The 25,067-nt window shown below is 44.1% G+C and overlaps 1 protein-coding gene across 3 annotated transcripts in view; it reads left to right on the forward strand.

Moving 5' to 3' along the window:
• SLC29A4 (solute carrier family 29 member 4) overlaps window positions 1–25,067 on the forward strand; it is a 171,453-nt gene that overhangs the window by 99,264 nt on the left and 47,122 nt on the right. For 2 of the 3 annotated variants that reach the window (XM_069209982.1, XM_069209984.1), the window contains exons 6-7: window positions 4,169–4,243; window positions 12,717–12,982. In XM_069209982.1, coding sequence (XP_069066083.1) covers window positions 4,169–4,243; window positions 12,717–12,982 — 341 coding nt within the window. The remainder of the gene's footprint in view (window positions 1–4,168; window positions 4,244–12,716; window positions 12,983–25,067) is intronic. The other variant, XM_069209983.1, reaches the window with a different exon arrangement.

The raw sequence follows: 25,067 nt of genomic DNA on the forward strand, positions 1-25,067 counted from the left end.
ATTGGACCAATGTTTGTTTTCTCTGCCTGGGTATTCAGTCTGCTGCTACTGGGATTTTGCTTGACTGCAGATTAAGGGATTCTGGTGGCACTGTTGGAGACCTAGCAGTCCCCCCACCTACTCATGGATCGGGTGAATTCCCACAAGGACACATATTTCTGGTAAGAAATCTTGCATAAGAGCTTCTGTGCAGAAACCCTGATTCTCACAGTTATTCATTTTAAGCTGCCAAGGTGGAGTAATTCCACACACAGAAATTACAGAGCGGTGCAGTATCTCAGTTACTGATGCGGTATTTCTGCATCCAGGGTCAGAAGTTGTAACAGTGGCCATGGTTAGAGGTGAGTGATGAGATGCACCATCTAGTCTGTCTTCCTCATCACAGTTGTTAGTAATGCAGATTGGCAGTAAGTAATTTTGATCACCCAGGGCTGGTGAATTGTCTCAATGTCTCTTTTTCCATAAGCAAATAACCCTTTTAAAATGCCACATCTAATTAAGCGTGAAGTTCCAAAATCCTTAATCCTGTGCTATCATTTAATAACTCCTTTCCAATGAGATGTGTTGAGCCTGGATTAGTGTCAAAACAGTATTAAGGGATTAAACAGCTAAGGCGAGCGAATATACTTTTGTTTCCTCTCAGTTGTTGCGGGAAAGTGGGAAAAAGAGGATGGAACACAGAATACATCTATTTAAATGCATTGGGTGGAAGGTGCTTGTGAGACCTTTACAGACTTTCAGCTCTGGTTTGAAACATTTGAATGGACCACAGGCAATTTTCCAACACTTACAGAGATGCACTAGAAGGAAGCCATTTAGCATATCAACTAAGGAGACCTTATTGGGAAGGAAAGAGAGGAGTGTCTACAATAATTAGAAAAAGACCAAAGTTTTGAGGATTAAGAGCTAGATGTACAAACCTATTTTCCGGCCGCAAAGCCTGTGATTGTCAGAATGACAGTCATTGCAATGGCACACTCAGGGCCTGCAAGATATGAAAGGTACCTTGCTAGCAGCTCTCAAAAGGCCTTTGTGAGTCGTTCTAAATTGCAAAGTGGAATTATGTGAAAAGGGCACAGCCTGCCTCTTTGCAAGCCAGAATAACATCAGCCTGATTCACAAAGGTAAACTTACACTTGTGCAGGTTTACTCTTTTTCGGTATTCACCAACTACCATTTAATAGTAACCAGGGTCGGACTGGGACAAGAAAATAGGGCTGGGCACCAAAATAAAAGTTCCCCCCATTGGCAAAGCTTAAAACAAAAATGGTAATATCAAGGAAGACAACAGCAAAAAACAGCCACCCTGACCATAAAAATGACCACAATTGCTAAAAAAAAACCGACCTACACACTAATCAGTCAAACCAGCCCATCGGGCACTGCCTGATTGCCCTATAGGCCAGTTCGACCCTGATATTAACTTTACAGCTGAGGAGACTCCGCAGACGGGGTAGAGAACTCTGCACATAAAAAGGATAGGCCTGTCCTATTTTTTAATGTGCTGAGTTCTCCACCCCAACTGCGGAGTCTCGGCCCTCATAAAGTTACTATTAAATTGTAGTTTGTGAATACTGAAAAAGAATAAACTTACACCAAAGTGTATGTTTACTTTTGTAACTCAGGCTCAAAGTGTCAATTATTTGCTACCAAAATTGTGGCTGCAAGCCAATGAACAGATCCAACAATGTGTGGTGGTCTCTAGTTTACAAAGTTGAAGCTGTCCCATGGGCTCCAGGGAACCATTGCCTGCTCTCCAATGTCATTCCCTGATCATGAGCTATATTTTCTGAAGTGTGCTTGTCCCTCTAAGATAGATGGGACACATATTCACATGTTAGGAATGCAAATGAAGGGATGAATGTCAACTGTCCGAGGCAGGTCTACATTCCTTCCTACGAAGACATTTGCAAGGAGTCGTAAAATGCATAATACCCTAAAATAGTAATGAGTCAGGATGTTTTGCAACATCCTATGAATGTGCTTATTGTAATGTAACTGATCAGTAGATAAGTCATATCACAAAATTAAATCCAGGTAGCAAACGACTCATTGTGCTAAAAACACTGTTTGGTTTGCGACCTGTATTTATTACATCAGGCCCTACGTCCTTTTACTGGATGAAACTATTCAAGGAAACTAAGGGGTATCAATGCCTTGTTTCAATTAATTTGACAATCAAGGGTTTAAATGTGATAGTTGTAATTAACTTTCATCAGTTTTAGATGTTTCTTTTTGTACCTGTTATTGATCATTGTTTATGACTAGGCTTCAGCATTAAGATTAAATGAAAATTTATTTTGGAAATACTAAGACAACATTTTGGTCAAAGGCCATGTGATGTCAAGTGTTGTGCTATCATTCATGTGTCAGTGGAATGTCAAATGAATGCAGCAGGGCAGAGGTTACATTGTGTGCTTGACTAAGGGTCTGATTAAGACTTCAGCGGATGGGATACCCTGTTACATTTGTGAAGGAGTATCCAATCTGCCAAAGTCTAAATCAGACCCTAAAGGCCTCATTACAAGTGTGGCGGTTCTGAGACCACAACACTTGCGTTGATGGTCCCACTGCCGCATTCTGGGCGGTCCCACTGACCAATTCCAACCCTAGCAGTGGACCCACCTGGAGACCGCCGTCCCCGACGGGAACATGGTTCCCGACCTGGTGATGGAGGTCTGAGTTGTACTCAGCCAGGGTGGCGATGAACTCAGCGCCACCTGGCTGATTACAACTCCAGGTGTGCTGGGGGCCACAGGGGGGCCCCTGCACTGCTCATGCCTATGTGCACCCCTGTCAGCTTTGCAGACAGTGCGCATTCTGAGGGTGCTGGTCGGCCCCCCGTGCTAGAGATAGCGCTCAGCTCCTTTATGGGAGCAGAGTGCTATCTCATAGCACTGTTTCTGCCGGTCAGACTGGAGGGAACGTTGTAATATGGCGGGGGTGCCATGGCGGTGGCATCCTCCCCGCGAGTTTGGCGGTCCACCGTTAGGACCGCCAAACTCGTAAGCCTCAGTTGGCTTTAATGTCAGAAAGAATTAACTGGCAGCCAGTTTAGCACAGTTTTGCCTGCTATTAGTCCGCTTTCATAAGTGTTTTATCATGCCTCCTGACGGGCAGGGAAAACCAGAAAAAGCCCTGGGACTTTGGGGTTTGTTTCTCAAAACCACAAATAATACACAGCTGCTACTGTGGCACAGCAGACCACCTAGCAATACATTGTTGCCAAAAGTGCTCTGGCCACATTGGTGGAATCACTTCTATCAGTAATGTCATGCCAAAAAGATGAGGGAATCAAAACATGGTGGCAGGCTTCTTCCGAACTGTCTGAGATGGGGCCGGTCATCCAACTTAAGAAGAGGCCTTTTGTTTTGAAACAAAGGGGGTCATTCCGACCCTGGTGGTAAAAACCGCCAGGGCCGGGGTCCGCGGGAGCACCGCCAACAGGCTGGCGGTGCTCCTTTGGGCATTCTGACCGCGGCGGTACAGCCGCGGCCAGAAACGGAAAGTCGGCAGTGTACCGCCGACTTTCCGCTGCCCATGGGAATCCTCCATGGCGGCGCAGCTTGCTGCGCCGCCATGGGGATTCCGACCCCCTCACCGCCATCCTGTTCCTGGGACCGCCAGGAACAGGATGGTGGTGAGGGGTGTCGTGGGGCCCCTGCACTGGAGGGGCCCCATTAAGAGGGCCCCACTTTGAATTTCAGTGTCTGCTCAGCAGACACTGAAATTCGCGACGGGTGCTACTGCACCCGTCGCACACCTTCCACTCCGCCGGCTCCATTCGGAGCCGGCTTCATTGTGGAAGGGTGTTTCCCACTGGGCTGGCGGGCAGCCTTTTGGCGGTCGCCCGCCAGCCCAGTGGGAAACCCAGAATGACCGCCGCGGTCTTTTGACCGCGGTACGGTCTTCTGGCGGTCCCAGCCAGGCCGGCGGCTACCGCCGCCGGCCGGGGTCAGAATGACCCCCATAGTCCTAGAGCTAGTCAATGCCTAGACTTAGGGGTTTGTTATAAACAATGGTGGGGCTGCTGAAACATATATAAAATGCCAATAACTCAGTGTTCTGCTACAGCTTATTGAGCGCACAAGTACTGTGTCTAACATCAGCAAAGAAAGTAACGATTTCTCCATGTTCTTTCTTTTTTCTGTATCCCTGTCTCTTTAAGTGCAGCAATCCAGTTTCTATGGTTACACCGGGATGCTGCCCAAACGATATACCCAAGGGGTGATGACCGGGGAAAGTAAGTATCACCTCAGTTCCAAAATGCATAGGCGCTGGAAGTAGTTGGCCTGTGGGGGGGGTCACTGCAGCTGCCCCAAAATCACCATGCTGGAGTTCAGAAGGCAAATTAGCAGTAAAGATGCCTATAATTTTGGGTTTTATTGTTAACTGTTTTTATTTGTGTTTATACACATACCATCATCTCCAGCCAACGTTGAGCACATTGGTAGCCATGCAGTACATATTTTATAACAAAAAATATCCCTTCCCTCCCTTCCCTTCCACCCCTAATCAGTCATTATTAAATCAAGGCTTTTTCTCAGTGTAACAGCCAACATAATATATCCCTCCCTATTGGATTGTCCTGGAGCACCAGTACAGGGGCTGCATTAAGCTTAGGTCTTTTGAGTTGGGAGAACTCTAGAGATTTCTGACATGAGACAAATGGCCCTCAGGTGTTTGGGGCATAGGAGTTCCCTATCTTCAGGTGTAAGGATTTGTATGTAGGGGTTCCAGCTGGCCCCTTTGGACTTATGGGTGTTCTCCACTGCCGGAGATATCTTTTCCATAGCTTATATATCTAATGGCTTTCTGTGCCACACCACAAAGTCAGGTGTTGCATTTGTTTACCACATGGACAGCTGAGCCTGTAGTGTCATCTCTACAACCAAAGCCAGATGTTTACCTCCAAGATATTTTGGTGATTTGGAGGACAGAAAGGGTATCCCCTAAAAATGTATTTTGGGGATTTGACTCTCAAAGGTTCTGTTAAAATCAGTGATGACAGCTCCCAAAATATGGATGCTTGTAGAGCATTGTTATTAATGCCCTATCGGCCAGTTCACCATTAAGCCACTTCTCAAGGGTTGTGACTGGGTACAATATGGCTTCTTTCATTGTAGGGTTAAGGCCCAATGGTGGAGTTGCATGTATGTAAATCACTCATTTTCTGGTATCCTGAATTTGTCATTTAGTTCTTCAAAAGAGAGTATTTTTTGGTTTTGGGAGAAGGAGTCCACCAAGAGACCCTTCCTTTCCCTCCAAAAATGGATCCTCAGTCAGGGCAAAGTCCAACTTTATACAAAATTTGTGTCTAGGGAGATGGATATGTTGTAAACGTGGACTCTGTGCCACCTCATCCCATTCCGCCTTGGTTAATCTAGTAGTGGGGAGGAGTAACGGCCCCATCTTCTCTTTGACCTCCGAAGCTAGGGGACCTGCTGAAGATGGGTCGAGGTGATTAATAAGTATACAAAGCACCACTGTTTGGCTGGTTCTTTTTTCCCTCACTCCATAATATATCTGAGCCAGGAGGCCTGAAAATATTACAACGTCCTGTTTTGTTGCCTTTCTGCAATTGCTCACCCACCCTCACTTTTCTCTCTGTCTCACTTCACCTATATTCTAATACTCCAGTTATTTGTCACCATTGACCTCCACTACATTTTTTGCACTTGTCCTTTGCTCCTTCCTACTCCATCAGCACTGTAGTGCTTTGTAACCTGCCAACACCCACCTATACCCTACATACACCTTAATTTCTGTACACCTAGGGATCTAAGTGATCCTGGAAAAATAAAGTGAGCTAGAATGTTCTTCCACATTTAAGACCTTCACCAGAGTGAATATGACATCCTGGGAGTGACATTCTTTTGAAAAAAATGGAAGAAATGATTTGGTGGAAATCAAAGTGCTAGAACATTTTTTCTTAAATGGATTTATCTCCATGTTCACATCCAATTGTCAGTATATTTAATGGCTCAACCCTATGTTGCTTGGTATATTTTATCAATGAATACATTTTGAGTTCTCAGGGAGAAGTGCGAGGGGGACCCGAGCAGGCTGGAGAATGACGACTGGGGGGAAGCTTGCAGACACCCCGGCTTTCAGTTGAAGCTATTTCACAGGGCCTATTGCGCCTGGTTGAGCCTGTTACGAAAGGTGAAGACAAACTCAGACAGCTGCACAAGAGGCTGTTGACAGACAGGCATCCTACTCCACACTGTATGGGATTGTCCATTCCTCCGGGGCTTCTGGGGAGGGGTGAGGAGGCGGCTCAGAGGTCCTAGACTGCACGACTGAACTGATTCCCCCCCAGTTGATAACTCTGGACACATGGAGTGACCAGTCCTAAGACAGATATGCCTTACTCTTCTGTAATACAGCTCTAATGGTTGCTTAGCAGGACATCCTTAGAATGTGAGGGAGCAGAGAGGTCCAGAAACAGAGAAACTGGGAGGCCAAGGTAGATTGTTGCATACGCTATGAAAAAATGGTGTATAAGGAATGTGGATGTCCTAAAAAAATTGATAAATTGTGGGGGTTTTGGAGACAAGCCATGGGGGACACATTCTGAAGAGGAGGAATGACCAGAGACATAGGGGGTGCCTGGGGAATACTTCAGTGGCATTGTTACCACCTTGTTTTTGTGATTTCCAGAGCAGCTACTTCTTGACCAATGGTTTCTTAGTGACTAGAGTGGTCCCATGTGGGAGAAAAACTGTAATCAGCGATGTAATAATGACTCAAGTTTAAAGCTGTACAGTTGCGGTAGGGTGGCCACTTTTCACCCAATTGTAAGAAAATCAATAAAAAGATGTTCAAAAAACAATTAGCGACCTACCCCATTAATGCTCATGAGGAAGGGCAAATTGCAACTCACTACAAATAAGAGTTTTGCGAACTGACTTTTTAGTACAGAGGTTTGTTTTCAAAAATCGAATGGACGTCCCAAAAAGTTGGTCCGCAGTTTGTGACCACTTTTACCAAATCAATTCAGAGTACATCTGGCCCCACAAACTTTGGTTATTAGTGTTTGCCAAGATTAAAAAATAGACCAACGGGGGCATGGCCAACCGCTGAACAAGATGGCGGCTCATTGGCCCTATCCCCTACCATCCATTAATATATCTGTGCCCATGGCAGGGAAACAAGACTACTGCATTCCGCTGACGGCAGACAAGCGGGGCGCCATTTATAGAGATCTAACACACCGCTATGACTCAGCTGCACGGTGGGGCCTACTGTGGAGATGCAAGCTGGGGCCCTCGTTGCCAGCGGCAAGGCCGACTTCAACCTGGCTATGGGTGGTGAAAAGTTCTGTGGCAGGTTTCAGCCCGACAAGCATCAAGACCTGGTCCCTCGCCTGAGTGGCCTCCTCCGGTGGAGCTGCAGGGCCTTGGCACAGATCCTGATTTTGTCACCCAAGGCAGACCGCAGTGAGGCCCTGCGATGCCCTCATTTCCAGCTCTGGGAACCCAGACGGCCTTGGCAAAATAAGGGGTGCTAAAGGCCTGCACACAATAGCTGCACCCCCCGACACTGTGTACTATCTGTGTGGGATAGGCCATGGTAGGAGAGGCACCGCAAGCCTACAATGCTCTGTATTAGCTATGCAAAGATAGGGCCCTCACTCATTGCCTGGTCAGTGGTAAGTAGCAGCTTCATGGACTGCAAGCCTGGAGGCGTCATCGCAGCAGGTGAGTGAGGATCTGCAGCACGATGGAGGGAGGCTCAACCTTAGATGCAGGAACTGTGAGCACTGGGCCCGTCGCTGGAGCAATATAACAGACGATCTGCTTGCCCATGCCTCCCCCTCTACCATACACATGCCAGCACAGCACCTGCCAGCCGTGCAGAGGCAACCAAAAAGACTGCACCCTATATGACCAGCTGGATGGTAGTGTGGGCAAACACCTTTGTTATGAAGGTAGCAACAGAAAGCTCCACATTTAAAAGTGCTACAGTAGACTTCCAATACACATAATTCTCCCACTTTGCGCTGCTTCTGCCTGTCACTGTGCCTTACCATGATCCTTTTTGAGGCCCACTGTGCAAAACACAATAGTCAGCAGTTTGAGATCCTCCCTCTCTCCCCCTTCCCCACTCCACTGACAGGTGGCAATTACCACATTGGTGTTCCCTCTGTCACATCTCTTTGCTCTGACCTCACCTTGTGGTGGTCACCTGTTGAGACCACCGCCACTAACCACCCTGCAGCATAACGGAGGTAGGGGAGCACGTGGTGGTCACCAAACTAAGTTGGACAAATTCATGCAGTCGAAAGACTTCACTGGGGCTCCTGGGACAGAAGAGATGCAACCACCAACAACACCAACTCAACAGGAGGGCGATAATGTGACCCTGAAGGATACCCTGGTGGTGCTGCAAAGAGTTTGGGGGCCCTTGAGACCAAGACTGATTCACTCTCGATGGAGGTTGTGCTAATAAGGGCAGATTTCCAAAACTTAGGGGCCTGAGTGACAGACGCGGAAAAATCCCTCATGACCATCACTGACGATACAACACACTTAAAGAAACAAGTCAAGGCACTTCAGGTACAGCGGAACAGCTGTGAGCAAAACTTGAAGATTCTGAGGGCCACTCCTGCAGAAATAATATACTGTACGCACAGTAGGTGGGTCAGAGAAATCGGAGGGGCTAGCGGTCGTTCTGCTTGTAGAAGATCTTGTTGTGAAACTGCTACAGACGTGAGGACTCTCAAACTACTTCTCAGTAGTCCTGGGCACCAGTCCTAAACAGGGCACCCCTCCACTCCCCATCATAACCTGCATATTCAACTACAGAGACAGTGATGTGATTTTACAAACAGCACGCAGTACCCCACCGGTCAAATTTGAAAATGCCACCATTACCTATTTCCTTGTCTTTACACTTTGTGTGAAGTGAACGTGCTGCAACTTCCTTGATGTCAAGAAGGACCTCAGAGACCTTGAGATTAAATATTCAATGATACATCCAACACAGCTGAGGGTTGTGGCTAATGGGAAAAACACTTCTTTGCCAGTCCGGAGTCTGGATGGGACTGGTTGGACGGTTGGCAGAAGTTGGGAGTGAATCTTCACAACCGATCTCGACGATGCTGGTGGGCAGATCACACCTGCAGAGGGTATTGGGTAATCCACGCGAGAGACATCCCTCACCTCACTGCCAGAAGCCCTCAACTGTACATCAAGATCCACATCCTGGTTCACAAACAGACTGGTTTTACATCAAGATCCACATCCTGGTTCACAAACAGACTGGTTTGAGACCACAGAGTGAAAAGCTGACCTGGTGAATTGTAATGCTTGAAATGAGACTTTTAGTGCATACAATGACCACCAGCTCCTGAAAATTATTGGCTGACCTCAAGCTCCCAACTCTCACTGCTGATGATAGGGAACTCCTAGAAAAAGACATCTCCGAAGAAGGAGTAGTGGGGGCAAAAAGGGAGTAGAGGCCAGGTAAAGCACTGGGTCCTAATGGCATCCCTATGAAGCTATATAAGATCATGGCCTCTAAGCGAGCTCCACACCGGAAAAGAACAAAGACTGGCGTTCATAGTGGTCATACCCAATGAGGGCAAACCAGCGTAAGACTGTGCTTCATGCAGGCCTATCTCCCTTCTCAGTGCTGAAATTTCTTTTTTAGCCAAAGTACTGGTCACGTGACTTATCCCAGTCATTACTACATTGATACACCGCCCAATCTGGTTTTATGTAGGGCCGCAGCACATCGATTAACTTGCAAAGACTCCACAAAGTACTTGGTCAAGCTGGACACAAAACTGAAGGACAATATAGTCCTCTCCCTTGACACCCATGTGACCTCCCTCAACATTTGACATGTGACCTAGCTTGAGGTTCTGAAGCGATTGGGCTTCGGACCTAAATATTTGGTATGGATAGGACTCCTATATACCTCTCTCTTAGCCAAAGTGGTAGTCAATGGAGCAACCTCCAGGATGTTTGATTTCCAGTGTGGCACCTTAAAGTGTGTCCATTCTCCCTGCTATTTTTTGCTCCAGTGTTGGAACTCCTTGAGGCCTGGATCAGAATGGATCCACTGGTCTGAGGCCTACATTGGACTGAGAGTTGGGAGAATAGAATATCGCTCTATGCTTAATATCTCTAACAAACCCACTCCGGACCCTTGATAGAATTATGCAAATTCGGTCTCAGTTTGGACAATACTCCAATTATGCCATTAACTGGACAAACTCTGTGGTCTGTGTCATTAGTAGGAAAACACCAGGGCTGCCTTCGGGATGTGAAACTTGGCTATGTCAGGATAGTTTCTGTTATCTGGGAATCCACATCACCACCCACCTCCCACTTCTATTCCCATAATTTACTTCCTTTCCCAATATGGTTAAAAAAAGATGTTCATCAATGTAGGACCCTGCCGCTGTTGCCTCTGAACAGGGCGTCTCTCTTTAAGTTGATGGCTTTGCCCGTTTTCTTGATGGCCTGCATAATACACCCTTCCCCACACCAGCGACTTACTTCAAAGCGATAAACTTGGAACTCAGGACCCTGTGCTATGGGAGAGCGGGCTGGTGAGATTGCAGTTGTCAAATTGACTAGTGGATGGTGCGACAGGGGTATCGCCCTGGCCTACATCTGAAAATATTATTGAGCAGCCCAATTTACAACCATCATTGCCTGGGTCCTCTCTCTTCCCAAGACGAGCCAGCCTATTGTATAGATAAGATAATCATGCGGAAGGGTGGCTATCCCAGAGCTCTCTATACTAACCCCAGATGCACCAACCTTAGTGGTCCGACGTCAGTTATGGTCAGCTTCTGCCATGCAATGCATCAAGTGCTAGGATGGGATGGGAAGATAATGCAGACCACCCTCCTATGGGAACTGGAGAAACTAAGTATGCTGGGGAACCAACATGGCTCTACCGAGTGGGACATTGTTGGATTTTATAGGATGGGGATTCTTTGGTCACAGGGGAAGGTCCTTCCCTTTGAGGAGTTGCAAAGAGAATTCAGTCTAGTGCTCACTGAAAGCTACCACTACCTTCAAGTGCACCATGCACTTCAGACAGTGCTTCCAAGAGAGACTGACCTTCCAGAGTCCTTACCCCGGAGAATGGGTTACTGGAGGAATACATGCATTGCAAAGCGACATCCCTCACTTACAGGAAATTAGTCATCAATTCTCCAGACCCACTACAAGCCTTAAGGGAACACTGGGAGTGGGATGTGGGGGACATTAAGGATGATTAATGGCTCAAGGTTTTGGCTTCCCCGCGAGAAGTAGCAATTCGATCTGAGTTCCACCTGGTGCAACTGAAAATAGTTCACAGATGCTATCTTACTTGTGTAGTTAAGAGAAAAAATGGGCAGGGCTATTGAAACTAGCTAGCTAAGGCGTATTAGCCAAGAGGGCTCTTTCATGCATATAATATGGGACTGTCCAGAAATACAGAGAAATTGGGTCTCAGTGGTTTCCTGTATTAACAAGGTGGGTGGGAGCAAGAGGGGAGCCTCAGCAAAATGGTGTTTGCTGAACATATGAGATTAAACTGACCTAGGTAGAATGGAAAATATCTGGATGACCTTGGGCCTGGCTGTTGCCAAGCATAACATAGCACTGCTAAGGGGGTATTACAAGAACCGCAACTGAAAGACTGGAAGAATGATATGGACTGGCATATGATGGTAGAGAAGGTCACCTATGGGAGCCGGGGCTGCCTGCAAAAATGGGTCAAAATATGAGGAAGAGGGAATAGTATCAGGTGGAATCTCTGTGCCTGCATCAATCTAAACCCTGCTACAGCGTTGGACCCTGACCAATATGATCTGATTGTGTTAACAGATGGGAGAGGTATGGTGGATGAGTGTTCTCTGCCTGATATGTGATGCTGAGAATACTCGATTGCCACTTGATTTTTCACCGATGGTATGTACTTTCAGTGTGCTGTGTGCACTTGCCTTGTTTTCAATAAAAAGATATAAAAAAAAGAAATAGACCAATGACTCATGAAGAAAACATACATATACACCTCCTTCCATAGGACATTCAGAGTTCTGGAAGTGTAGGGTGCAAAGCACCACATATGTCCTGAAGTCTTTTTGTTATCAAGTTTTCTTTACATCTTAAATGCAGTATAGAGATGTGAAAAGTGAATACGTTAGCTGCAATTTATTGTTTCATATAGTAAATGCTCAAAGATCCCTCATCACATACATCAGACACAATAAAAACTCACCACAATAACTAAAGACAATGAAAGAACAAAAAATATTCAGGAGGAAAACCTCAGATGACCAGGAATCATATGAATACATCCAGACCGCAGAAATACAGTCAAGAAATGCTGATACCATACTATAACCTAAAAAGTAATTTTGTTGGATTGACACACCAACATATACAGTGTATGATACTTTACAGGAAGGGGCATTTAATTATTGGAAACCAACTCTGGTCTATAGTACGAGTAGAATAAAATCATATTCAAGTTGTGGTAAGCTAAAGAGGATGTAGAAAATACTGGAATTATATTGATTACACATTGGCTAAATTACAGATCAGGTAGGGGTGATATATTCTGCTCAATTAGCAAAAATCCTCCACATTCTTAGCCATGTAATCATCAACCCCAAATCAGCAGTCGTTCCCTTTCTTCAATGGTGCTTCAGATACCACTGAGTGTCTGGCCACTGACACTTGTTAAATGGATTTGTTTTCTAGGCACTGCCGGGGTGATCATCTCTCTCAGTCGCATATTCACCAAAATGCTCTTACCTGATGAAAAGGCCAACACCATCATCTTCTTCTTCATCTCTATTGGCATCGAGCTCAAGTGCTTCATCCTCCACCTGCTAGTGAGGCGTACACACTTTGTTCGCTATTACACTGCTCGTGCCCGAGAGGGTGCTCCAGAACCCAGAGGTGCTTCTCGCCATGGAAATGGCTACAGAGTTCATCACGACGCCATTACAGAGGAAGTAAGATTTGTAAGTTTCTATTTTTCTGGGATACAGACATTATGTGCACTTAGGATGTATTAGCCTTTTCTAGCAATGGGCATGCCATCACTGAATACATACTTTAACCACAAGTAGACATTCTGACATGGCAGGTGTGGGAAGCTTACAGGTCAACGTAAATGGGTTCTGCAAAATGCACTATTCATTGGTCATAAGGAACCAAAACTAAAATTACAGAAGATGGATCTTACAGATCATCGTTGGATACTATTCTCTAAATGAGAGACTTGTTTTATTTACCATTTCCAAACAAATCAGTGATTATAAGCAACATTTCTTAATAAGAAATACATATAATTGCGTCATGCTTCACCAAAATATTGAGTTTTCCCTCTTGACCTGTGCCTACAGAGATTGAACAATATCAACTACTCACTTATTGCTAAGGTAAATAGACATGGAGTTTGTTTCGAATACCTAATCTGTACTACCCATTGTAGGCCTACCTTGAAGAAATGTCGGTATGTTGACATTTTGGAGTCAAAATAAGTGCTGATTGATATTATTAACGTTAATGGTCTGACATACAACCACTTGCATTTGTAGTAGCAGAGAAAGGTGACTTTTCACTACAATAAACTTTATGTACAGTTAACACAATTGAATGTTCCAGTCATGCAAACTTGAGACTGGCTAAAGAAGGCTTGATTAGCTGGATTTCTGAAGCAGATGAAGAAAGACTTTGAAATGGAGATACGGCTGTAGATTACGCAGAAATTAAATTAAACAAAGCCAAATTATTGTACTTCAAAGAACCTTAACTCAGTTCCACTACCAAGAAAGTATCGTCAAAGCTTCTAACTAGTATTACGCTAGTCCTAACCCTGATCGAGAAAGAATGTAGAAGAGGACATGTTCATCTTGGACATGCAGAAAAGTTATACACTAGCTGAATTAAAAATGTACAGCGTGTTCCAGAATTCTCTGCTCTAGACCTGGGACCAGCAGGAATATGGACATGATTAACCTACAATCGTACTCATTACTTAAACATGAGCTCTATGATGTCAGTCACAAGGCGTACTACCTACTTTTTATTTCAGGAACAGTTTGTGGTCAGACGTTCTTCAGAACGGCATGCGTGTGCTACCTTCATTTGTGATCCAGTACTCTAATATGTAGTAAAAGACAATGTAGGAGCTCAAAGTTTGTTATGTCAAGAAAGCAATGATGCTGGTCCTCATTTGTCATTTGGTACAATTTTTTATTAGTTTACAGCCAAAATTTGCACACACCTTTCTCTTGTTTAGTTTACATGGGAGATTAAACTAACCATGTCAATGCTCAAATTGGAAAGACATAGGGCCTAATTACGAGTAGGGTGGACCTAAGACCGGAGTATTTGCAGTGGCGGTCTGACAGCCACCATCTTGGCAGGCTGAACACCAGATTACAATACTGGTGGTCAGACCGCCAGTAGACCGCCGCCACTGCTAGGGTCATAGATCCCAACGGGTTGGTGGCAGTGCAAGTCATGGTCAAGCATGGCAGTGCCGATATCGGCACCGCCATGCTGATCACAACTTGCCTTTCCACCAGCCTTTTCATGACAGGGTCACAGTCATAACGAGGCTGGGGTAAAGGCAGGAATGGAGCCACAGGGGGGACCCTGTTCTGCCCAAGACCATGTTGTGGACAGTGCAGGCGTCCACCTGTCAGCACACTCAGAATGCACACTGTCTGCCATGGCAGACAGTGCATATTCAGAGAGTTCTGTCAGTGGAGTGAGAGTCTAAGCCAATGTCACCACACTGTCTGCACCTAACACCTGCGGGGAGTTCATAATACAGGGGCGGGGAGGACGCGAGCTTGGCTGCCGCTTATCTGAGCCCCCCAGGCCATCGTACTGGTGGTGTGGCAGTTGGACCGACGGCCCAGGTCATAAAGAGGCCCTTAATCTCTACACAAATGCCAACACAAGTTTCAAGATTCCCACAGCATTCATGTTTTCTTAAACATCCATAAAGATTAATCAATGAAAAGAAAAAATACAAATTAAAGAGAGAAACATGAAAAAACATCAATGTATTCAGTTGATTGTCATAGTGGCCGCCACCATGTAAAGTAGTGTCCCCACAAAGTGCATTTGAGACTATTTCTCTAGGTACCTGTAACCACGTGAAGTTGACATCCCCTCAAGAACTCTATTTTTAAGAGTAACCAGCTCATAGTAAGTAGTAAGTTAATCTGCAATGAGCTATGAGTATGAGTAGTATGGAAACCATATCCCTAAACAACAAAATATCCATTCAACCTAAGCACTAAATAGTACAATTACTGGGCAACTGGTAAAAATAATTAGTATATCTCTAGATCTACAATCACAAGCATAGAATGACACTTCCAGGTCCATATTGTTAAGATGTATTCCAATTCATTTACATGAATAATTCATCTATATTGAGAACCCTTATATTCATGGGTCTTTAAGATAGAGCTTGCCATGTACATAGGCAGTGACGTACATGCTGTAACTTGTTTCCAGTTCATGAAACGCCTAATCTCATTTTCCTTCAAAGTTCACAACAGTGACTTGTTTACTTTGTGCATAATCAAAGCAAACACAGTTTCCGCATTTAAATAAATCTTTTGGTTTATATGGGAATCAAAGCTGAATCATTTTATCCTTTTCATATAGTCAATTTTCTCATTAGGACTAGGCATACTTTTGTTGCCAAATTTTTCCTGCAGAGTAACTGTGGGTTGGAGCCAATACAAACATTCATCTGAGGGTCAGGTTTAAGTAGGTGCCAATGCCCCACCAATATTTTATAAGAAAGGTCATGAAGAAGTGATGTTTGGAAATGCAAAACTATTATTAGCATTTGTGTTGAGATTAAGCCTTACCAATATAAACATGGATATTGTTGGCGGACTCTACTCGATAAATTAACAGACAGAATAAAGTGTACATAATATGGATATAAACTAATAGAAATTCAAACCAAATAATAAATTGTGAGCAGCATCACTTCATGATTGAAACTGATAGGATGAAGTTAGTTGTGCTATTATCTTTTTTTTGCTCTATAGAGCATTAACCATCCCAGAAGCATAACACTCTGAAGATACACAACCTTAGCAAGAAATGTGTTATGGTTTGAGTTATTCCTTCTGGATGGTCATTGGAACTTGGTATTTATATATGATGGAGTTCTTGAACCTTGAGATGTGGCAGCTGTGAGATGTTTCCCAGCCTCTTAACGGTAGTTTCTGCTGTGTGCCAATAAACACAAGTGCCTTGTGCTGTAGAGTTGTCTTCATTTAAGTGAAGGGGCAACAAACAGCAAAACCCAGTACCAAATGAGATGATCAAACCACAGGCTTTTTGACACAATCCCCCAGGATCTGTAGGCTTACAAAAAAGACCAGCTGTAGTAAAGACTTTTCTTGTCACCCATGATTTATTCAGGTCAATATGGCAAAAATATAAGCTTGACACATTTTGGAGACTTATTCTTCTGGGTCAGAAAATGTATACACCCTATGTAGTTTTAAATCCACCATAGTGCTAAAAAAGCATAAACAATGAAGATGGACTGTGGATGATATACATTGTCATAAGCAGTGCTTAATTTGTGCTTGTTGTTTCCGGTGCTGAGCATCGGCACTTATTTTTGAGGGCCGGGGCTTATTCTTCTGCCTCAAGCATTTGCTGCGAGCAAAAGAGACATATGGGAAAAATGTAGGAAGGGAAAAACAAAAAAGCGTCACAAAGGGAGAGAGCGGAAAGCTGCAGGAATGAGCTGAAGGGGCAGGGAGTGGCTTTATATGGATTGAAGAGGCCCGAGGTGGCTTCAGGATAACGCTGCCTCAGTATTCCATGCTCGCAGATTTAATTGCAGTAGGCGCGTGTTTAGAAGGGGGGCTTTGGGCACTGGCACGTTTTTATTTACAAATTAAGCACTGGTCTTAAGTAAAAGGAAAGATTCAGATCAAGTTGTGGGCCATGAAATAAGCAAATGTGCTTACTATAATCCATGGGAAATGTACAAAACACTATTAAAATATTGGGAGCATTGAATAATTTTTTACCATTAAATTAATTTGTCAATATCAATATAATTCACCAACAAAAAGGGTCTTCTGTTTTCCAATCTAGAAGTGAAGCAATCATTACACAAATTTGATACAGCTCCAGTATCCCACAGAAACACAGTTCCTAAGTAATCAGGTAGAGCTCAACGAACCATGTGAGGTTCCTATATATGGCAAAGTGGGACATCTCATGGTGTATAATTTTTAAAAAGGCACAGTTAAAATGTGCTTATTAAAAGTGAAATATTTCAGGTGAACATGGTGACAACAAAACAGTCAGGCACCAAGTGGGCGAGTACCAGCCTTGCTCAAACAGAAACATCTTCCCCACAGGAAGACCCCATTAATGCTTAAATGCTGAATCATGAAATATTTAGCAGGTGACAAAACCTGAAATTGTTACAACACAAATTATGTAAAACATTAACAAACATAGTCAATCAAGCCCTAGTGGGCAAATTCTTACTTTGCTTCTATTTAATCAAAAGCAACAGTCAACAAAAATCAGAGAACCCACCAAAACAAACTCAAAGGATACAATAGCTCTTTTGCTCTGCTCCATCTGAACTTCACCCCCCCCGAAATCCGAAACAAATTTCAACTTGTTTCACATTCGAAATCCCATAATCCATCCACAGTAAGTAAATACCTATATGAATATACAAAAAAGAAACATTGCTAAAAACAATTAAAAAACAATGGTAACATTATACTCTCTCAGTAAAGGGATCCAGAGACAATGGTCCTCCTGTCACACATTAATGACAGTAAGTCAACAATGACACAATTTTGTGTATAACCTACTTACAGGTACAACCCAGAACCCACCCACCCTGACAGGTCTATCAACCCAGATGTATTTATAACTCCTCATCTAAGTTAAGACCAACTGGATGCTGAATGCCAAAGTCAATGATAAATTAGAATTCTAATCTTCTGAGTTCCTGTGCCCAGTTGCCACCTTTTAGTAGTATTCTGTCAAATGTGTCTAATTTAAGGAGATTTACATTTTTATAATGGTAATGTTTAAAATGACGAACAACAAGGTTCAAGGTATTGCTTATCCTCATTAACTCTGGCCTGCTTATGTTCCATACCTATTTTCTTAGCTTTATGTATCATGCTGCCTATATAGCATTTATTACACGGGCAGCACAGTGCATAAATGCAGAAATCTGAGTTGCATGTAAGGTGTTTCCTTATCTGAAAGGTTCTAGGAACTGATGGAAAATAATAAATTTTTTTGTCTATGTGTCTACAGACCATACAATTGCCCCAAGTAAAAAAGCCATGAATTTTGGAATTAGCTCTCGTGTGTGTCACTAAACTGAGGCTTGAGAGAATCCTGTTATGAGGCGCTTCTCCTAAATGTAAACTTGGGGTGTTCCTCAAGATGTCATGCTAAAATATCATCTGTCTGGAGAACATGCCAATATTTGGAAAAAATATGGTTGAGTTCCTTCGTACTATTATAATATGTTTTAATAAATCTGAGGGACTGTGAATCTGTTTCAGACTTCTTCTTAGGTACTAACAGATCGTTCCTTTTCACTTGGCCTACCCTCACCAGGGCTTTCTCAATAGAGGTTTCACAATATCTTAATTCCAAAAAAATCTACTGGACATAATTTCCACTTACTCTGAAAAGACAGTTCTGAACTACAAATCCTCTTGGCTCTCAGTAGCTCATCAAATTGTGGATACGATTCTGGGAATGATTGTTGCTAGCATGCAGCAGGCTATTCCATGCTATCTTCTTTCTAAACAGACTACTCTCCAATTTGTTTTCATGTACACACAGCTGTAAACCTAAAAACTCAATTCTAGCAGTATCAAGGGGCTAGTGAATCTCAGATTTAATATGTTGTCATTAAGAATGTCCACAAACTCTTGAGCCAATTCCTTGATGCCCTTCCAAATACAAAAATATCATCAAGGTACCGGACACAGAGGACAATGTAGTCATCAAACTGACGGATGTTACTGACTACCTGTTCCTCCCACCAGGCTATGTGTAAGCCCACGTAGCTGGGGGTGAAACAAGTGCCCATTACAGTCCTCTGGGTCTGACGGTAAATCTGTCAAAAATAAAGTATTTGTCAAATACACCCATGTCATGTCTAACAAATTCTATGTGTAAAGAAGGTAGTTAGTCTCCAAATCATGTTGTATGCGTGTGTAAAGAAAACTGACATCTAAACTCATGAGCTGAAAGCAATTCTCCCATGTGATATCATCATAAGGCATAATAAGTCACCAGTGACCTCTCTCTAGCAAGAACATTAATCACACAAGTTATCTTGACATTTTTATTGCTTTCTGAAGCTGGACTCAAAAGGAACCTTTTAGCAGGTGCTTTTAAATCACACATTTCGTAATCTTATTGTTAAACACAGTGCCTCACTGAGGTCAGTGCCACCCCAACACCCAGGTCAGCACCCGGTGCGGCAGCATTGGTCACACCGCCCTAAAGCCCGCCCTGTATATAAATCATAACTATATGTTTATTCATAGTTATATTAAACATTTAAAACAGTATAGATTACATGGCAATCTCCATTTCCTAATGGGCTCTTTAGTTAAACAAGTTATTCTATTTTTTTTTTCTAGTTTTCATTTCTGCAATTACCTAATATAGTAAGGGACCAATAATTCTAGTCATGTAATTTATACGTCGGCACTGAATTGCAGGGGATTAACTGATAATTTCTAATGTGAACCATGTGTGTACATTGAAAATAATAAAGTACACAGCATATTGTCACTGAATGGTTAAATGTTTAGGCAGACTCTCCCAGGGTGGGCATCAAGAAGATGCAGATGATTTTGTGCTAATGTCAAGGACAGGAGTTGGCCTTCAAAAGCTGCTAAACAAATTAGTTTCCTTCACAGATGATGTGGGTTTAGAGAAAAATTCGGGCAAGTCCCATGTGATGGTCCGATTGGATTTGAGGCCATATCATATACATGATGAAAAACTTTCAGGGGTCCAGACTTTCACGTATCTAGGTCTTCGCTTTGACTGTAAAAGTAATTGGTCTCATCTCATTAACGTTAGATGTTTACAATTCATACAAATCATTGAGGCCATTTTTAGATTTTCTGGGAAGCTAGGTTCTAAGCGTCTGGACACTCTGATCGCCATTTATGAGGCATGCTGTTGCTAAACTGTCATTTATGGGGCTGGTGTGTGGGGCTATGGGGATGCCTCAAATTTACAATTAAAAGCAATTTTTTTAGAAGGCTTCTCTCCGTCCCCAATAGTCTTCCAGGTGATCTGTGTCAGAAGGAGCTGGGATTATGTCCTCTGTAAATTTGTTTTAGATTGGCTCCTATTAAGCTATGCTATGGCATGGTGGATGATCTAAACAAGAGACCTCTCTCAATGGCGAGATAATTCATGACTGATTGTTATTAGATCATGCTCGAAGAATTCCATGGCTTAGTGTTTTGAAGGAACATCTTATCACACTGGGCAGACTAGATTGCTTTGGTTGCCCCCAAAAACTTGGTTTCGTTTTCTAGACAACAGCTGAAACAGGATCTACTTGGCCTATTTGCATCGGGTAGAGAGATTGTCATGAATGGGATGGGTATCACCCCCTAGTAACCACAGATGCCATTGAACCATATTTGCAGTACCTAATAGAGCTCCATCAATGGTTTTATCTTCTGAGATTTAGGTTTGGCATTGCTCATTTTTCAGTAGCCTACACAAGCAATGCATACTCTGAGTCAGCACTTGAACTGTGCCCTTGCGCTTCTTGCACTGCTAAGTCCATGCTACATTTTGTATTTTGTGCACTCTATACATGAAACCCAGAAGGAAGTTTTTTAATCAGTTGTTAAAAAGCTGAAGACTGAATATGTGTGCTTGATGGCTTCTAAATTAATTTCTGCTGTTAAACGTAGAGGCTTGGTAGAGAAATAATTGTGGTCGCTTTGTGCATTCTTGCACATGACATGTACTCCTCTTGTCTGCTGTTTTAATGTTTTTAATATATATTCACATATTTTGCACATCTTTGTATGACATTGCACCGATTGTTTTTATTACTATCTTTTTAATGTTGCACTGCATTTATGGTTTTTATACCGAATAAAGATGATTGAACTGAACTGAACTAAAGGTGTAGGCTTGCAGCCTGAATTACTCTTGCTAAGTCTGCTGGGTTGATTCTTACAGCTCTAATAAAAAAGGCGATTTGAATACTGCTCTGCTCGTACAGCTAACAGCTGAATTGAGTTAACACACTGATAGATGTTTTGTTATAGTCTCCAAGGTTATTGAAAGTCCACCCTTAAAAAATAAGGTGGTAAATCAAAACATTTATTTGGCATTTTATTGGCATCTTGGCAGCAACAGAAGCAATTGATCCACGGCAAGGCCGTGGATATTCACGGAATTACCTACTAGCACTGTGGTATCCAACCAAGTGCTGACCTTGTGTGCTAGATGCAGCGTTCAGGGTAGTTTGAAGTTATAGCTGTATAAACGTGTCATGATTGTATTAAGCTTATTTGAAGTGGGTTAATATGTGAAAGGCAGATTAGAAAATATATGATAGAAACAGTCCAGCCCAAACTGCCAGGCTCGTCCCTCATTAATCCAAAACACAAGCTAGCCAAGGCCGGTTCGCCAATGGCACGCTGTGAATTTCCTCCATCACTTTTTATATGCTTCTGTGCAACACCCTAATTGACAAGCATATGCTCAGATGTGAGTCCTGTGCAGACTATGCCACTGCAACAAAACTATAGCCAACGGATGAGTACTAATAAGGGTGAACCCGGTCTTGGGTTGCTTCTGTCTTGGTTCAGGGAGGACTTGGGCTGGCAGGTTAGCTGGACTGTTCCTATTGGAGCAGGGTCAAGACTGATTTGCATATGGCTGGATCCAAACTCAGGTGGCATCGTGTGGGAAACAGGTACTTTGTTGCAGTACCCCCCCTCCCCACTTTTGCCTGGTTTCTAGATGCAACTTGGATTGGAGTGCACTGGGATCCTGCTAACCCGGTTCCCAGTGCCAGTGTTCTTTCCCTAAAAAGTGAAAGGTAATTGGCAACACATTTAGCTGCCACTAGAAGTCCCTAGTAAATTATACTTACCTAGGGCATGGGGTACTAAAAGTAGGCTCCTGAGGGCAGCAGCACTGATTGTGCCACCGTCTAAGGCCATGCATCCAGATGCACCCAGCTCTTCATTGCAGGCTGTGTGACCTGGTGAAATCCTAAAATGCAATCTCGACATGAGACACTGCCTGTGTTCCCTGCCCACTACACATTGCATACAACATAGATAAGTCAACCCTCTAGCAGGCCTTCCAGCCCTAAGACAGAGTGCACTATACTGTATGTGAGGGCATAGCTACAGGAGCAATAAGCCCCCACTGTGTCCTTGCCAAACCTGGGACATAGTGAGTGAACTGAGCAGCCATTTTAAAATGCATGTGTTGGACACTGATCAGTACAAGATTCACAGCAACATGAAGGCCACTCTGAATCTTGGGTTGTTTGGTGTCAAACTACTCAGAATGATAAATCCCCACCGGTGCCAGTAGTGTATTTAATATACAACGTACCCAGGGGTCACCTTAGAGATGCCCGCTGCAAAAGCTAACTACCATGGCATGGTTGTTGACTGGTTCTATCCAGCCTGCTACCACCAGACATCCAATCTACAACCTTGGGGGAAAGATCCATCTCTCTGGATTGTAGAACAATGCCCTTCCTGGGTGGAGGTGCTAACACCCCCTCCCTTAGGCACATGCACTGCCCTAGCAGCGAGCTTCACAGGACTTACTGCCTTTGAAACTCTACCCTCAGGCCTGCTGCTAGCAGCAGATGGACGCTCCCGTTGCAAACTCCAACTTTTAGCGGGAACAACAGCAGTAAAATACACAAAGGGCAGGAGAAGTGGCCCCACCTGTCATGCACCACCTCTAAAGGTATTGCTTGCGAGGTGGACACTCCAGTTTATTTTCCTCCATCTTGGATGGGAGGAAAAAAGCCAGTCAGTTGTAGGGATGTGACCTCTGCCCACCGAAAGTGGTCACTTAGTGGGTGTAGCCACCCTAAGGTAGATGACCCATTGGTCACTACCAGGTTCCCCCTAAGAAGCCCCCTAAATGTATTATTTAGAGGGCATACCTAGACCAGAAAATCAGATTCGAAGGACAAAAAGGAGACCAGCACAAGCAGATCCGAAGCACGAGAACTGTGGACCTGCTGCATTAAAGTAAAGTTGCCAACCTCTGACTGCTGCACACAGGAGCCACCAATCACAGCTGAGGAGCTGCTGGACACCTGGACAACTCTACAGAAACCCCAGAGGACCTTCAGGCTTTGCAAATCACCAGAGAACTCACTCCAGAGTGGAGCTACAACCCAAGGGATCCAACAAGGCAGTGAGGGTCACTTCACTGACCAGCAGCTAGCTCCCGAACTGAACTCTGCAGCTGGACCACTCTGCATCCTGATGACAGTGAGGACAAACCCTGCCAGTGTGCCAAGTTTGGTGGCACTGTGACCTCCAGCGGCCAAACTGTGCCAATACCGGAGGTATTGGTCAGCCCATGTCGGACACAAGAAAAACAGCCCGCCTGGGGCTGAAAAAGAAACAGGAGGAAGCCCCAGTCGCCAGACGGCAGAAGCAACCTGGACCTCCCACTAGAGTGCCCCAATTGTCTTGTGAACGACCCTTGAACCAGCTTACCTCCTGCTCCTGAGGGCATCCTTGCGCACAGCTCCTGGCTCACTGATTCGCTCTGCACCCGGCTGCCCTGCTGTGCCCAAAGGGTCCTCCACCCCTTGAGACCTCAACAATCCAAGGGGTCCTCAAGGATTCACCTTTGAACCTACCCTTCAGTGCTGTTTCCAAGTGGTCCCTCGCAGTGTCCCTGCATCAGATCCAGAGACTGTTTCTTTTGGTCACCCCCTCCAGTTCTAGTTTTGGACACTCTAGTTCTCACCCAGTAATCAGCCTTCCTCCCAAACTCTTGGGGGGAGACTGGCCCCAAATCTACTAGGTACTGGTGCATTCTGTCATGGACACAATTACTCAAAAGGTGTTCTTTCATCATTATATTGTACAGCCCTTCATAATCATGTACCTTGTTGCTTTCTAATCAAGCACCTAGCATTTTTACTGAGAAGGCCATAAATTCTACCTGGGACTGACTGGGAGTTTTGAGTCCCTCTGAACTTTATGCGGTATTCCTCAGTGGTAGATCCAAAGCCCTCAATCAGGGTACCCTTCATGAGGAAAAAGGATTTGAATGCTAAAGTTGCCCTAAGTGGGAAGGTTATGCCCAGGCGTGGGTCCCTTGCTCACTGTGCCACTGGATTCAAGCTAGCCTGGCTGATAAAGGGTGATACCCTGAAACGGTCCCAGGATGTTTGTTTCTGGTCCAGGGAGGACCTGGCTTGGCAGTTCAGGGTGGATTGTTCCCATGTGGAACAGGGTCAAGACTGATTTGCATATGGCTGGGTCCAAACTGGGGTGGCATGGTGAGCAAAAGAACGATGGATTAAACCCAGATCTGTGACTGGGGGTGAGTGTTTGCATTGTTCAGCACTCCGTCCATCATCTTTTTTTGTTGGTAATAGGATTTAACATCTGTTTCACTCACTGTCAGGAGCCTATCCCTGCACTTTCCTGAGAACAATTCCCATCCCATAACAGAGTGCTCCAGTGCTTCTTTTGGACATCTCTCCCAATGATTTATGTCTTTATGAGCCAGGCACCTTGTTATCCTGTTGCCTGGTTGCCAAGACATGTAATACACTCCCACAGAGTGATGATCTTCAGGGTATCAGAATGAGTGTTACAGTTCGTACAGTACTACTAACAGCGTCTTCTCTCTCTCCCTCTCTTACTCACCAACCCCGTGGTCCTTCTACATTTACTACTAAGTAGTAAACTTACATATGTGGGGATCTTTAAATGCAAACGATAGGAGAAGTGGAAATGGAGATTTCCACTCGTTTATTTGTAAAATATACTTTGCAGTAAG

The sequence above is a fragment of the Pleurodeles waltl genome, chromosome 10, assembly GCF_031143425.1.
Source record: "Pleurodeles waltl isolate 20211129_DDA chromosome 10, aPleWal1.hap1.20221129, whole genome shotgun sequence".
Classification (NCBI taxonomy): Eukaryota; Metazoa; Chordata; class Amphibia; order Caudata; family Salamandridae; genus Pleurodeles; species Pleurodeles waltl.